A 15545-nucleotide genomic window follows, 5' to 3' on the forward strand; every position below is an offset into this window, starting at 1 on the left:
CGACGTTTGCTGTCTGTCCAATCCCGTATCAGGTCCCAAAATTCCTTGTTAGATTCGACGTTCAACAGCTTCTGCAGATTGCTGCGCTGTAATTCCCTCTCCTTCGCTCTCCGTCGATGGGATTGCGGCTCAGCATCCAAATCCTTCTCATTAACTCGTATTTCAATCTTCTCCACCTTCGGAACCGGACCAAGACTTGTTTTAACTTTCTTATTCTCTTCGGATACGGGTATCGGTGCGAAGAAGGGAGGATCTGGGGCCTCTGGCAGCAACACACTCGGAAGACGTCGATCGTAGGCAGCATTGCGTGACAACTCTCGTGACGCAACGGCATGACTATTTCTGCTCCCCACTTCGTCCACAAAACGAAACTCCAGACCCGCCTCTCGGTTGCGGATAAGCTGAGCGGTTGCGCGAATAATGTCCGCATTTTTACAAGGCCAACCCTGAGTATAATGTGGTCCGACCCAGTAAGCGAAAGTTCGGATGGCGAATTCTGAAGAAGTATAAATAATCAAAGGCCGGCTGCTTGGTGAGTTGAGGAGCGCCACTGTAATCGCAAACAGTGCCGCTCTTGTACTTGTCTGCTTTCCTGGTACTGCGGAGCTTGTACCTGTGCCCGGCCCACCATAAACGCTGCACGCCGCTCGGCGGGATTCTCCATTGCCCACGCAGGTAGAAGCCACGTAAAGTTGCACAGGTGTTCCAGCATTCAAAGTTGCGGGGCCGTAGTAAGCTCTTGTCTCTTCCTCTGCCGATCTACTTGCCGCCACAGCTTCCTTCACCAGTTCATCAAGCGGCGACGAAGGGCCAGGTGTAGGATCGAAGGACGAGGTAAGATTTGGAGCTGTCGTCGTGGCTTCAGTTGTCCCCCGGTTTACTCTGAATGCAAATGAGAAACCACTATGGTCGGACCAGCCAGATTTGGGAAGAACTCGGAAGGAGTTTTTGCGACGACATTTTGTAGACCTGCTTTTGACACAAAAGCATAATCTACAACACTCTCCCCACGAGCTTGGTGCGATGTGAAGCGAGCGGTTTTGTGCATGTCATACGGGGAGCCATTCAACGGGAATATGCCGGTTAATTCCCATGTTTGCAGTAGACGGCGGCCCTTGGCTGTGCAAAGGGTGTCCAGCGATGAACGAGTAAACGGACAACCTGTAGGCGTTTCCCTCCCGATACGGCGATTAAGATCGCCTCCACCATAACAGGGTTTATCGTCATTGGCTGAACAGAAAGTTACTGCCTCGTTGTAACGATCTTCAGTGGACACCTCCAGATCCCTCCCCGTATCAGAATTTTCTGGAGGGAAATATGCTGTGAGAGCAAAGAAGTCGTCGAAGTCGAGTACCAGGAGATCCGGGCATGACAGGTCTTCACAGACCGAGAAAGCGAGAGATGTTCGAACGACCGCGGCAACCCCCCCTTGTTGATCAACCAGGTCAGCTCTATCCGGTCGTGATTTCGCCACGATGGTGTATCCTGGTGGTAGCTGGAGAGTATCTTCTTGGCCCGGACTAAGCCATGTTTCTTGAAACAAGATGATGTCATGAGCTAGAATAACGGCTCGGAAATCCATCGTCCCAATTTTGAGTGCCAGATTGCCATGGACATTCATTGAATACATAGACACACTTTAAGTACAATTCATGGGTAAGAACAAAAGTTTCAATTGCATAAGGAGGTCCTACGTGTAGCTCGGGCCTGCCAAAGCACCTCCGCGAACAACTGCAACGGGGTCGAGAGGGCGTGGGGCCCATTCTGCGTGCAACCCCTCCAATCCCGCTGGTGGGTTGTTGGTGATGGCATCGATAAAGATGACGCCAAAGCCGCGAGTACGGAACCTAATGCTGATTGTCGCCGTCGCGCACGCGTATAGCATTGATGAAGCACCCTATTCCCAACTGAGGGATCACCTGAAGCGCCGCTCGAGCAATTTCCCTTGCATCCCCCCCCTCTGCGACTTCGTAAAACCAGACGTCGTGGAACTTGTCTTGACCCGGACCAGTGCGTTGTCGCTTTGGTGGGGACTGGCGCTCGGTATTTGGCGCCTCTCGCGCAGTCGCAGGAGAGAAATGTGCCCCAGATGAATGCGGGGAGGAGGTTTGCGCATGGAACTGATGTGACGCTGGCTGACCAAATCCTCCATAATGCAACTGGGGTTGGACGGGAGCCTGAGCCGGCGACAAGAAGGGGGTTGCCGATCCCCCCATTGAAGCCGACATATTCGGTGTAGAGGTTTGGGAAGGTGCAACGTGGGTTGGCGCTGCAGGGCCTGTCAAAGTAATGCCTTGCATCTGACCTGCCGAGGTACGAAAAGAGTTAACCTCCGCTTCCAGTTCGTTGATACGCTGGATGACAGAGATAAGAGCGTCATGATCTTGGCGTTGCACATCGTGAACTTGAGTAGCTCGGGCTGATGTTTGTCCAATAAGAAGTCGTGTTTCTTCATCTCTGTCGCGAGACATGCGACTTTCGGATCGATGTGCCTCGTCGATCTGGAACAATCGATTCACAATTGCGGACTGATTATCGCTGAGGCGTTCGCGGGCATCTCCTGCAGATTCCGTACCCGATGGGGTAGGAGTCAGACCCCATTCTTCGAATAGCACAGTGTTCTCGCTCTGTTCTCCCTCCCCATCTTTTTTCGCTTTACCCTTGCCCTTTGATTTGGCTTTCGATGACGCCGCAGTTGCCGGTGCAGAGACTGGCGCGTTGGCAGTCACAGCTGCTGCGCGGAAAGAGGCACTGGTTTGACGTGTAAGAGGGCGGGATGACATGAGAGAAGTTGACACAGACGTCGGGGAGATGGCGGCTTGGAGAGCAGCAGGGTCAGTCTGAGCTATCTGACCGGTTCTTGGACGCATGTCAGCACTGATATACAACTTGCAGTGCTGGACAAATGTAACATACCCAATCCCCGTAGTTCCCGATTCCAAGTTCGCGGGAGGAAAAGTCAAGCTTGCACCAATCTGCTGAGCGCTTGTTGGCTGAGTGCCGAGTGATCCACGGGGAGAAATCTGCGGGAGAGGTGCCAGTTCGGTCGTAGCAGCCGCAGTAGTTATAGTGTTCACTTGTGAGCCATCCTGGCCGCCAGCATTGTCGACAACGGGAGTTTCGGACGTCATGGTAGGCACGAACCCAGAAATCGCCCAGCTCAGCACTCTTTATGGTAGTCGCAGGCCAACGTCATTGACCTTTGTGTTGTCTTTGCATTCCCCTGTCTCGCTCACCGAGGAGGTAAGGGCTCATCTATTGTGTTTATCTGCTCCCGGCGTCAGGCACTGCTCAAGAAAGAAATCTGAGACACCAGCGAGTATCCACCACCCTCAACGCTCTGCGCGGCCAAGGACCAGACAGTCCTTTCACCTCTTTCCTGGCCGGGAAACTGTCCATGTTCTGCACAAGTAGGTGGATAGGTAATAGAAAGACGAGAACCGCCATCAGTGACCTTAGCACTGTGTGTTCGTCTCTTGCTCATTCTCGCCACAGTAGGAAAATAGCAATCTCAGTCTCTATATGTACTACAGAACTCTTTTACCCGGTGTACCACTTGTATGAAGTCTCGTCAGCATTATCCGACCTAGCGTGCTGCGTTGCTCGTGGCCAGACTTGGAGCAGCTCTGTACGCCGTCTGCGTGTCTTACTACCAGCTGCACACGACACAAGCTTTTTACTTGTCTTCCATCATCTCTGGACTTTGCCAGACCCCCTTGTCTGCTCAACTTGAGTCAGATGCGAGGTTCACCCGGTTCACCCCTTGATAATGATAGGGATGGGGGTCGTAAGCTCGGTCTCGAGATAGAATTTTTCGGATTGGGCTAGATTGTACTTACTGAGAAGGGAATGAGTTTCTGTGCCGGTGTGAAATGGTCGACCAAATTCACAAGCCATCCGCATTCCAACAATACGTCCCTCCCTCTCCAGCTCGTCAATGCGTCGGTTGTGGCTGAACCATTGTAGATGGTCTGCAAACGGGATATGGAACCGGGTTCTCAGCATTATAGGCGATCTGTATGGCTCTACCGCAGATCTCCATGCCAAAACGCGGGCCAAGGATTGTTCGCCAAGGAAACGGACAGCATGATCATCTTGAGGAATAGACCAAGCAGCACGGTCAACAAAAGTTGGTGGAGTTAAAGGACCAAGATTCAACTTCGGCGACAGCCAGTTGCATGTGTTGAACTGGGCTGAGCTTGAGTTGCCCTCCTGCTTGAAGCATATCATTCTGTTCTGGGGACAGAGGGGTTACACCACTTGGCACGGTAATAAACGCCCTGTTTGATCACCATCAGCATATGGCGCAAGTGGATCAGATTATGGTGACCGACCTATCGGAAAGGTCAATGACGGGCGTCAAAGTCATGTCCTGCAGAGATCTGGCTATAGCGTCAATCGACTCCATTTCGCTCTGCTGGCTGATTGTTTTTGGTCCAACGGAGGGCAAAGGTTGAGCAAAAGTGAGGTGATCTTCAGAAATATGTGTATTGGTCGCATGAACGGATGCCTTCTCAAGCACTCTATTGATATATTGAATGCATAATTCAAGTTCATTCAAGTAATTGACCAACCTTTCGGCCAGTACAGACTTTTTACGTCCTTGTCGGCGTTTAGTCTTGATTTCAGGGTGACTGAGAAGATGTTAGGTAGAGCTTTACTGAGTAAGAGGATAAATACACCGCATAATACTTGTTCGGACGCACGGCGATGGTCAAGAATTTGAGTTTTGTGGGTTTTTCTACAAGAGAATGATTAGAAGGTAAGATGAAGAGAGTTCCATACACTCAGTTAAGTGTAGTTGAATACCTTGAGTTCAACTTGTAAGCTCCGTCTTCACTCCATGTTCGTTTGAAAACCATAGTGACGGGCAAGAGCAAGATCAAATCAACATTCAACATCACAAATTTTGACGGCATATAATTTACAGAAATTAGCATACACTTCACCTGGTGGCCTCAAAATCCATATGCTAGGGTGTATGGATATCTTCTTCATTCTCACATCCACACACTCCAAAAATGACATTAATAAGGTCCTAAAATCAATGAAACTTACAAAGTCTGATTTGTGAAGTTGATAGAAACATCAAACTGGGCAGTGGAGTAGCTTCAAGGGTAGTTTGTAAGACCCTCTATGTTTTTATTTTTCCTTAATATACTTTTTGTTGGCCCTAAAATCCCAAAACAGTATCCAACAACAATTGATAAGTAGATATTTATGTGGGTCATCAGTATGGTAGCTAGGCATCCAAATGGCTTCTCTCTGATACCATTGAAGTGTCGACAATGTTCTCTAATTTTCATGGGCCTCAAACAGTTGTAGTGCACCAATTACATTCTAATTACTATTACATTTTGGCTAATTAGGCATATCTTAATGGTAAGTATCATGGTAAATATTGGTCTAATGAGCATTTTATAGGGTAGTTCAATTTCTGTTGACTGAACATTGAGTGAACTAAGTATTCATTTTCTTTATCTTGAATTTCGGTCGTTGTGACATCTGTGACACAAGAATAAAACTCGGCATTGAAGGAACCAGCATGCTTAGATCCAGTTTTTTCAATTTAATCTAAGCAAGACAGTATATCCTTTGGCCTCCAGCAATTATGGCCCTTAACTATACATCCATGGCTTGATTCAGACTTCAGTCGAAGTCTGGGGCATCATTGATCTGACTGGCACAGCATGACAACGGAAGCTTTTGCCTTCACCTTCCATCTTGTGCCGAATGCCGCCTCGTCGAAAAGCCACGGCCGTCACCTACGTTCTCCCTGATCTCCCACCGCCAATCCCTGGCCAGACAAGCACTTTGGCATCGGTCATTCACCAATATAATGACATTCGATCCGATGGCTCGATCACACTGTCGGCTGCGACACACCAACTGCCAACGCTTGGGAGCATAGCAACAGTCGTTCCCGACACTCACGATACAATTGCAGGACTGTCCTCAGAACATCTAGTCTACGAGCTGGAGCTGGATGTGGGCGGAAGTGCGCGGGAGATGCGTGATTCTGATGACCCACTCCGTCAATGGGCGGAGTATCATCGTGATGACTTCCTGTCAGAACTGCTTCGCCACGAAGGCCGCCGGGAAACACCAATACTCTTCATGTCTCCGATGTACGTCCGAGTCAGCGACAGCATCATTCCGCTGCCGTGACTGCTGTCTTGGTGGAGCAATGCTTTGCCGATCTTGCCTCCTGGAGACACATCATGGGTTACCATTTCATCGAGCAGAGGTACGCATTCACTCACTGGCCATTGTTCTGCCCTCTGGATTGACTCGTGACCAGGAGTGGAATGGCACTTTCTTTGAACGACGCGGACTGAAGTCTCTCGGACTTCGGCTTCAATTGGGACACTGGCATCAAAGCAATCAGTGTCCCCAGCCGATTCGAGCCGCTGGCGATGAATTCCTTATCATTGACACTCACGGGATTCACGAGGTTGGGCTGGATTTCTGTGGTTGTTTCACCAGTGGTACCCAAACGCAGCAACTCCTTCGAGCCGGACTATATCCGGCAACAACAACAAATCCAAGAACAGCAGCAACCATCAATGTACTACGTCACTATCATCTGACTTTCCTTGAATCCAAGTCGAGTGTTTACGACTATTACTATTCCTTGGCGAGGCAAACAGATAACACAGGCTTATTGGGGGTGCGCGTAAGCTGTCCTCTATAATCTGCCTGTTTTTTTTTCACCATTGCGCAGGACCGGTATGACGAGTTCCTCCGAATGACGAAGCAATGGAGGAATCTTCAAATGTTGAAGCGAGCGGGACGCGGTCATGATCCGACCGGTGTCCGAGGGACTGGTCCGGGAGAATGCGCACTTCTGTGCCCGGCCTGTCCACAGCCTGGAAAGAACCTGCCCAGTAACTGGGAACAGGCACCAGAGGAGAAACGGTGCAGTTGCTCATTTTCGTGTCGCAAACCATGGAGTGCTGATCGGTCTTCAGTTTTCTATTCTCGCTATTTCTTGCCATTGATGCAAACTTTCGTCTCAAACGAAAAGATGTTTCATCAGAGAAGAAGGACCCTGGGTTAGGCCATGGGTGGGCCTTTTATTGCAAGGTGGAAGAGTATATGGCCCATGTGAAAAAGCACTGGAATGATCGGCAACCGGCATGTATCGATCTACCTCCAGCTGATTGGTTGTTGATCCATGATTTCAGAAAAGTCGTTGTGTGGCACATGATGCGGTGGATAAGCCTGACCGGGACGCGAGAGGTACAGCCTCTTCCGGTATCGGCGCGGTTGATTGTGCGCGTCACAATATGAAGCGACCACTGAGTGTTGGTGATCTTCAGCTTGGGGAGAGGTATTTGTTTATTCCTGTGCAACGCTCCGTTAATTTTACCTTAGATATATTAATATGGACTTCATGTTTCTCCGAAGTCTCACAGGAACGGAGTTGATCTCTCTCTTCGTTTCGTATGACATCGCATGTCAATGGCACGTCAATCTATGGGATCGTATGTCCCGCTACGATCATCAACTTCTTTCGATCGACAAAGATAACAAATATTTCGTCTTTCTCGTCCCCAAATTTCACCTTCCTGCACATATCGAAGAGTGCAATATTCGATTTTCATTCAATCTGACAAGATCAGTAGGCATGACCGATGGTGAAGCGCCTGAACGCGTTTGGGCAGCCACGAATCCATTGGCAGGCAGCACGATGAATATGGGTCCAGGTTCGAGGCGGGATGCGCTCGATGATTTCTTTAATGATCAGAATCACAAAAAAATCATCAACCTTGGTGAGTTTTGACTAATTTGTAGTGTCTAATTGATACAAAACTTGTCTATTTTACAGGCAGAAGTTTTCTGGACAAGGTCAAGGAGGCGGCACCATTGGTCATTGAAACCAAACAAGCCTATGTTGACCTAGAAACTAGTTTTGCGCCCGAAACAGTCGCAAAATGGACTCAAATGGTGACCTTATGGGAGTCCGGTGCGACAACACAGCCTAACCCCCACCCGAATCCCTTCGAAAGCCAGAGTAACGACACATTTCTGGCGGGGGTACGGCATCAATTGGCCGAAGAAGTTGCAGCTCGGGAAGCGGCAGGAACAGAGTCCATCGGCTCCGTTCGAGAAGATATGCATGTGACCGAGCTCATTGCCGGCGGTCTCCAGTTGGAGGAGCAACAGTCAGTGATTTGTCAACCCGATTTCATAATGCTGACTTGCCTGACACAGGCGAATTCTATCCGCCCGATATGCTTGCGTTGAAAAGCCATGCCACGGACCGTCAACGTACGCTGGTGGTAGAGCGGGCTAGCAAGTTGCGCCGCAAGATTTTGGCCTGGACCGATATCCAAGCCCAGTTTTTCCCGGTGGTTGATTGTCTCCGCCAAGAAGAAGATGATGCCCGAGCAGACATTGCGGCGGGTCAGAGCCAAGCAATTCCCGGCATAGGCGTCACGCAAATCAATTTATGGCTCCCATCTGCTATTCAACGGCGTATACGCGGAAGCTGCTCGCAGGAGATCATCACCTACGAATTTCGCCTCCGGGTTGGGCAGGCCAACGAAGCGCTGAATACCATCCGCCGTCTCCTTTTGATTCGCACTCACCTTTATAATCAGAAAGATCGCTATTCACGCGGCGTCAAGGCAAATACTCGCTCAAATACAAAGATTGCGGGGCTTGAAGAAAGGGTGCGAAGGGCTGCAGCAATGTACCATGCTGCGTGGGATGCGCTCAATGTGCTTGGGGATAGCCTGGGTAACTCGGACTGGCAAACGAGCCTTAAAGAGCTGAAGGCCGACGATCTGCGCGGGATACCGCGAGCTCAGTTCGGGGATCCGGCCCGACAACGGACCGGCCCGTCCGGCACATCGGGCAGATCTTCAGTGGAAGCGGAGGTGTCACTTGATAGGCAAGCGAGCCAAAGATCTGCAGGTCCGGCCCCGGGGCCATCACAAACAAAGCGCCGTCGGATGGGGGCCGTCGGCGCACCGAAGCTATCCTGGATTTGGGTTCAGCAAACTGTAAGTCGAAAGGAAGGAGATCCAGAACACACTGATGAAGGTACATTTCATTGCTCAGTATGTTGAGCGCCACTAAATTATTGCAGCCCTGCGAATTGAATGGGCCCGGACCCGCGCCCGGGCCCTCCGATGGTCGGAAGAGCTCGATTTGTTAGAAGAAGAGATGCGACGCGTCCAGCAGTTCCTCTTGTGGCGAGCCGATTGGTGGGAAATGCGAGCCGAAATAGACGGGGTGGCAGCTGATTCCGATGCGCTGGAGGAGCTTGAAGGCAAGGCAGCGTATGCACGGCAACAAGCACAGTTCCAACGCGATCTTTGCGGCTCGTTCGCTCGAATGTGGGGTCACCTTCCTGCATATATCCTGGAAGCACGGAACCGCGCGGCATCGCTGACCTCCGAGGACCTCGAAAGCGAAGCGGGAGCTGTTCGGGATGATAATGTAGAGAATGGCGCAGATACCCCGGTTCCGTTGGGTCCTACAGGCGCTATACTGACACTAGAAAATGAATGAAAAATGATTCATGAGCTGTATATGTGGCTTTCTGGAGTGTTACCAATGCCTACATTCTTACCAGCAAGCGCAATTTATTCAAATTAACGCTACACAGCACCTGGATTTTTTTCAGATTTTTTACAGCGCCTTTTCATCCTACCGGGGGCATCGTGGACAACGGTGACGACGACATTTGATCGCTGTTGATCCCAACGATACTGAGCGGACAGGCAATGAGCTTCAAGCCTGGTACGCTCACTTATCACAGAGTCACACGATGCATGAAACGCTCTCTACCGAGTGATCTTGATGCATCGAGGCATGTCACCTATCAGTGACCACGATGCATGATTTCCCCAGGTAGGGTACGTCCATGCTGCGATAACTGCGACCCAGACGCGTTTGAGTTGGAAACAGTGGTGCTGGTTGGTGGACGGGGGAGGAAGGCGGGGCGGAAAGGAGCGAGCTCAGAAGAGCTTGATGCTGCTATCCGAGCAAAGCTGGAGGCCTTTAGGGAAGAGTTGGTGGATGAACTCTACCCGCATCAGCACTTCCTTTCTGGGTCGATCCTTCTCTCTCTGACGCTGTCGTCGACGATCTAGCAAAACGCGCTAGGCTCATCGTCAACTCTGAAGCTATTGGTCAGCATACCCACTGGGTTCTCGCACCGAAATACGGAGACAGAGTGGTCTCCGTTATTCAAAATATTGTCACCCTCTATCCGGATGCTGCTGCTCTGGCACGCGAAACACAAGAAGCGGAACGTGAGCAGAGGACTATGGAACGCAATGCCTTCAAGAACCTTCGAAAGCAACTGGAGCTGGTATTTCAAGGGTGCTACGAGGCTGTTTATTCGGAAATGGTGGAGCCGCCAGCTCTGCCCGTGTCCAATCGAAAGCGCAAGAAGCCCAATCCTCGGCGACGCTGTCAACTGTTCATACAGCTACCCAAGAAGAATGTACGCTGAAATTTGTATTGATTCTCATTGTCTGATATCAGCATTAGCGATACCCCAGCTACTATGTTCAAATCCAGAACCCCATCTCCATGTCAAACATCAAGAAACTCTGCGAGAAGGTAACACATTATACAAATATCATGGATTATCGAAACGACTGGCATCGGATGTTCGACAATGCCACCGCCTTCAATCTTCCGGACTCGGAAATATACAACGATGCTCTTTATTTGCGTCGTGTTTTTGACCGTGCGTTACAGCGCCTCACCTACGAGCATCGAGTACCCGGTTATGAACACCTCCTGGGTCAGTCCATTATCTTTCAACTTTTGATATTGTCCCAATCATCGCTGCAGGAGAACTGCCCTCCCGAGCAAACTCAGAGGAGACAGATGATTTGCCAGAACACATTACGTTGACTAGCTTGTAATGAGACATGAAATGAGATATACTTCAGTCGCCGATATCCATTTCCGCGAACGCCGCATCCGCCATTTCCCGAGCAGCCTCAAGCAACAGCTCGGGATTCATCGCCAACTCATCGTCATCAATCTCCAGGTCTTCCTGTCGAGCATCATATTCGTGCTGCTCTGCCTCGTCACCTTCATCCTCCTCTCCCGCTTCCTGTTCCATAGTATTCACTTCAAACCCGTGTCGCTTTGCGCGACGGATGTCCCGTGTAAACCGCGCGAAGGCTTTTCGCGTGCTAGCTTGGCTGGCACCTTCCCTTAGCAGGTCTCGAACTGGCTTTATATGATCGTTCGCAGGTCGATTGGCTGTATATGCTTGGATGTTATTGTCCTCAGGCTTCAGCGCAGCGGCGATGATCGCAACCTCGGCTTTGATTTCGGGGCTCTTATGTTTCTCGCCATATGCCGGAATGCGAAATGAGGTCTGTACTGTTCGCATAGCTTCACGAAGACTGTAAATACAGACCGTAATCATCGCGAGCCAGTTCCAGTTTTTGTTGGCACCCTTTGCGTTGTATACTGTCTTCGCCCACATATTCTGGTGCTCTTGTAGCAAGTCGACAGGTTTGAAGCCGAAGGGACGACCAGATAGATTAACCAGCCAATTTGCAAGGTAGAGCTCCCTTCAAAACTTTTATAGATCCTTCTCTATAGAGGAAATGAATGCTGACCTCTGTTTGTCTGGAAAGTGCTTGATGCGAACAAGTGTCTCGAACATGGCGTCTGCATATCGAGGCATTGTCTTCGGTGACCGCATCATTAACGTCCAGATGCGCAAGATATTCACGACTTCGACCAATGTCGCCTTGCTTGAGGGCATGGACAAAATCGATGTAGAATAGGGTGTCGCGATTATAGAGAATATTATTCTCAAGCACGGTGTCGTATTTGTCTTGTGAGTGAAGCTTGACAATTGCTTTGGTCGAAAAAAGTTTCTGCATGACAGAATCAGCAACTTCATTGAATTGCGCAACTGTTGCCTTTGAAGCCCATTTTTCGAGTTCGTTGTCGGGACTGTCAGGGGAAACCCTGATGCCGTCACTTGATCCCATCAAGCGCCGCGTCTCCGCTCACGTCTCCGCGTCTCCACTTGCGTCTCCGTGTCTCCACCCGAGTCTCTGTATTCCTGCACCCTGACGCTCCTCCTCCACTTCTCCCACCACATCCCGCATCCAGTGGTCCCCAACCTCCAACTCCCATGGCCACCCCTTTCTGGGAGTCTCTCCGGAGTCACCATCAGGGATCACTAATGCCATCGGAGACCTCTCCGGATGTGGCCGCACCACTTTCCTCTGAGACCTCGAGCCTAGGGCCTTATAGCCTCTCTGGGCTGTCGCTCATCAAGGTCTCCCTGCAACCTCCACCCGTTGGACCTCTTGGGTGTCCCCAACCTATGTCAGCGTTCGGGCTTACGTTCGGATGGCTGAGCCCCGCCATGGCTCCCCCCCCACTCCGCCACCACGGCCCCCGTCATCGGGTCTTCCTTTGGGTGAGGCCTACTGCCGTTAAGGCTCGTGCCTACTGCAGCGCCCCAGGCTGCACGCCCTCACACCTCCACCTCTCTGGAGACGTCCGGGGACGTCTCCGAGTGACCCTCCTGTCGCTACCCTCCAGTGGTCATGGCTGGCCGCCATTCCTATTGGTCCTTTCCGACACTCCCCGGCCCTTGGGCTAGACCGACTCCTTCCCTCTCCGCTCCATGCCCTCTCCGTTTCCGGCCGTCACGTCACGGTCACACACCCGGAATCGATTCCGATTCCGATTCCGATTCCGGTTGTCACGGTCACGGTCACAAGCGGAGACGCCCAGAGGCAGTCTGGACCCCCCAAAGCCCTTCCTGGGCCTTCTAAGGATGCCTGGGCTCTTCCCTTGGCATCATGGTCCCAAACCTGCCTCTCCGGAGCTTCGAGGGCTACTCGACACTCACCTAGGGTCCATTGGCGACACCTGACTTCTCCCATGCGTTGTTCGTCGCTATGCAGTCACTCTATCATTACTCCGGTCACTAGTATATAGTAGTGCACCTGAGCAGAGGGCTCCTTGGCTTGTTCTCTAAGGATTCCCCCTCTGCTCAGGTGAGTCTGTAGCGTCCCTTCCTGTTGTAGTAGTTTCACTAAGGATTCCCCCTCTGCTCAGGACTCTGATTTCGAGCCTCGCGAGGTTGCCCTTACAGGGACAATAAAGCCGAAAGCCATCCATAATATGACCTGCAATAGAAATTTGAAGGAGTTCATGAGCAGGCTTCCAATCAGTCGCTTTCTTGTTACCCCACCCAGCCTTGACAGGCTTTCGGTGTAGGAGCTTGTTGTGCTCCCACCATAAGCTCCCAGGCCATACGGAGTTTGGTGAACCCCAGTGCTCGTTGATAGTGAGCCGACAGCCTGCCATCTCAGCATGGAAAAGACCAAATCGGCGGCATGATGCTCGAAATCCTGCAATCGGTGTGGTGCTATTGCGGCGAGCAGACTCAAACTAACACCAGTCAGTACTGTACTTTATAGCTGACTGAAAATATACCTTCTCCTTCAGCGAGTCAGTCAGCAAATCACCATCATCGAACATGATTCCGTGTTTACGGAGTGCTTCATCGTTAACCCCGATATTTCGGAGTATTGTTTCGTAGACCTCGATCGTACCGTCAAGACTTGATTCGTCCAATTTCATGGCAGGTAAGGGATACTGCTCAGTCTTATGCAGCGGAATTTGATGGACCGTAGGACACTCGCCCAGCGACTCACGAAGCACATCAGTAACACCCGGAATATGCTCAAGTGCAATTCGCTTGAGCTGCCAGAGGCATGTCTGCGATATCTGCTCCGCTTCTTGAGGACTGGGTAATATGTCGTCTGCTGTCCAATCAAGGACTGGGAGTGTTCGCTCTCGGGACGGGTTTGTTTCAAGCGGAAGAGTCCCATGAGCTGCATGCTTGCCAGTCGCCGGGTCAAAAACAGGAATCATAGTTGCTGTCGTGCCGCTGTCGAAATGGTTCTTTGAGCCCATCCGCTGTTCTGCAATACGAAAGGCGATGTTAAGATTATCCCATACGATTTGGACCATCGAAGTCCGGAACACCTCTTGAATAGTGACTAAGCCCTCAGTAGACAGCTTCTTGACGTGATCGATAATGAGCGCATATGAGATTGAGAGACCCGCATGGGCAAGGACAGAGATTTCTCTTTTTGATGCCCCTGAACCTAGTAAAAAGAGTCCAACGACCATCTGAAAATTGTTGGCCTTCTGTGAACGCAAGACGCTAACAAGGGCGCAGATTGTTGTGAAAACCTGTTACAAAACTTGAGCTTGAGTCTGTCGGCTGATCCGAAAAATATACATACCAGACTTTTGTCCCGCCTATTATCTCCACTTGATTGACGTCGTGTCGACTGGTCTGGGGTCGACACCAAACCCAACGTTTCCCATAATGTTGGTGCGACTTGCTCAAGCTGCACTGTTAGATCCTCCATCGAGAACTGCTGGAGAAGGTCGGTTACACTGGTTGTCCATTCCCGTGTCAAAAGAGCTTGGATTGCACGTCCCTCCTTCTGCAAAATTTTTGCGAGCTCTTCCGAGATATAATCATCGCGCGCCTGATTCGAGCGCCGAAACATGTTCCGAGCATGGTCGGCTCCATGTTTCTCCACGTACTTGCTGAGCAGAGAAGACGTTGCACGATCACCGCCAGGCCGCCATAGCGCATCGAAGAATTGTTTGAGACTGCCAAATCCAAAGCCACCATCTTCCGGATCCCCCAAAATTTGTTTCACCACCCCATGCGCCTTTAGTGTCTCCGAAGCTTCAGACTCTCGTGCCGCCTCTTGAGATGCTTGTACTGCCTCCTTCTCACGCAGCAGACGAGTCGCCTCACGCTCTTGAGCTCGCATCTGACGGTCATTCTCAACCTTCTGTTGCTGGGCCTCTTTAGCCTGTACCGCTTTCACGCTGAGAAGCTCGTTGGCATTGTCCACCAAGCGCTTATCAGGTGTATATTGACTCCCACGAAGCTGACGGACAGTCATCTTGAGTCTCACTGTCTCGGGTGAGAAGGCAGGCCGCCCTCTACGGTAGGCGAGACGGTTGAGGATGAATTCCAATCTTGACAGATGTATGATGGTCAAAAACTATCTATTTTCCCTTGTAGTTTGGAAGATCTGGGCCATTTTGGGGGTATACTGAGCTGATCTATGCCTGTAGTAGACCTAGAAACTCGATATCTTTCGCGCAGAGGCTGAAATCAGCTTATTGGAGGGTGGGAATTGCACCGGCTATCTCGGAGATGGGCAGGTCCTCGGACTTGGCAACGGACTCTGATGTCCGTGTGCCCCGAGTGACGGCTATCTCATCGGAATGATGTCAAGGGGCGGATGACGTCAAATCCATCAAGCCGTCCAGTGCCGACTCTCATTCGGCTCTGGACAAGCCTCATGGATTTATCTCAACTGCACGGAAAACTAGTTTCCGGAGCCAGCCCCCACCGCCCTCAAGTAATTTCATGTATGCCGCAGCTGGTAAAGCACACATGTTGCTTTATCTACATATTGCCGGCTGTTACATCAATAAAATGAGTAAGTTTTAGCAAAAGCACTGATTTGTTGTCCAAGTAGCTGCATAACAGG

General features: G+C 50.8%; 4 protein-coding genes across 4 annotated transcripts; 2 read left to right on the plus strand and 2 right to left on the minus strand.

Annotated features, from left to right (window-relative positions):
* Nucleotides 1–5733: 5733 nt before the first annotated feature.
* On the plus strand, nucleotides 5734–6168 carry MIND_01347500 (uncharacterized protein; the record flags this gene model as incomplete). The annotated part of the gene is made up of 1 exon (XM_037369912.1): nucleotides 5734–6168. One exon carries the CDS (start codon nucleotides 5734–5736, stop codon nucleotides 6166–6168), a length of 435 nt encoding a protein of 144 aa, XP_037213468.1.
* Nucleotides 6169–7289: 1121 nt separating this feature from the next.
* MIND_01347600 (uncharacterized protein) lies at nucleotides 7290–9522 on the plus strand (the record flags this gene model as incomplete). Its single annotated transcript, XM_037369913.1, has 5 exons — nucleotides 7290–7333; nucleotides 7378–7775; nucleotides 7832–8179; nucleotides 8218–9051; nucleotides 9098–9522. The coding sequence occupies 5 exons, from the start codon at nucleotides 7290–7292 to the stop codon at nucleotides 9520–9522; spliced, it is 2049 nt and encodes a 682-aa protein (XP_037213469.1).
* Nucleotides 9523–10915: 1393 nt separating this feature from the next.
* Nucleotides 10916–11752, minus strand: MIND_01347700 (uncharacterized protein; the record flags this gene model as incomplete). The annotated part of the gene is made up of 2 exons (XM_037369914.1): nucleotides 10916–11555; nucleotides 11604–11752. The coding sequence occupies 2 exons, from the start codon at nucleotides 11750–11752 to the stop codon at nucleotides 10916–10918; spliced, it is 789 nt and encodes a 262-aa protein (XP_037213470.1).
* A 1652-nt stretch (nucleotides 11753–13404) lies between these two features.
* On the minus strand, nucleotides 13405–14948 carry MIND_01347800 (uncharacterized protein; the record flags this gene model as incomplete). Its single annotated transcript, XM_037369915.1, has 2 exons — nucleotides 13405–14214; nucleotides 14268–14948. The coding sequence occupies 2 exons, from the start codon at nucleotides 14946–14948 to the stop codon at nucleotides 13405–13407; spliced, it is 1491 nt and encodes a 496-aa protein (XP_037213471.1).
* Nucleotides 14949–15545: the final 597 nt, after the last annotated feature.

This window comes from Mycena indigotica (genome assembly GCF_014461135.1).
Source record: "Mycena indigotica strain 171206Taipei chromosome Unknown Mind.scaff0016, whole genome shotgun sequence".
Taxonomy (NCBI): Eukaryota; Fungi; Basidiomycota; class Agaricomycetes; order Agaricales; family Mycenaceae; genus Mycena; species Mycena indigotica.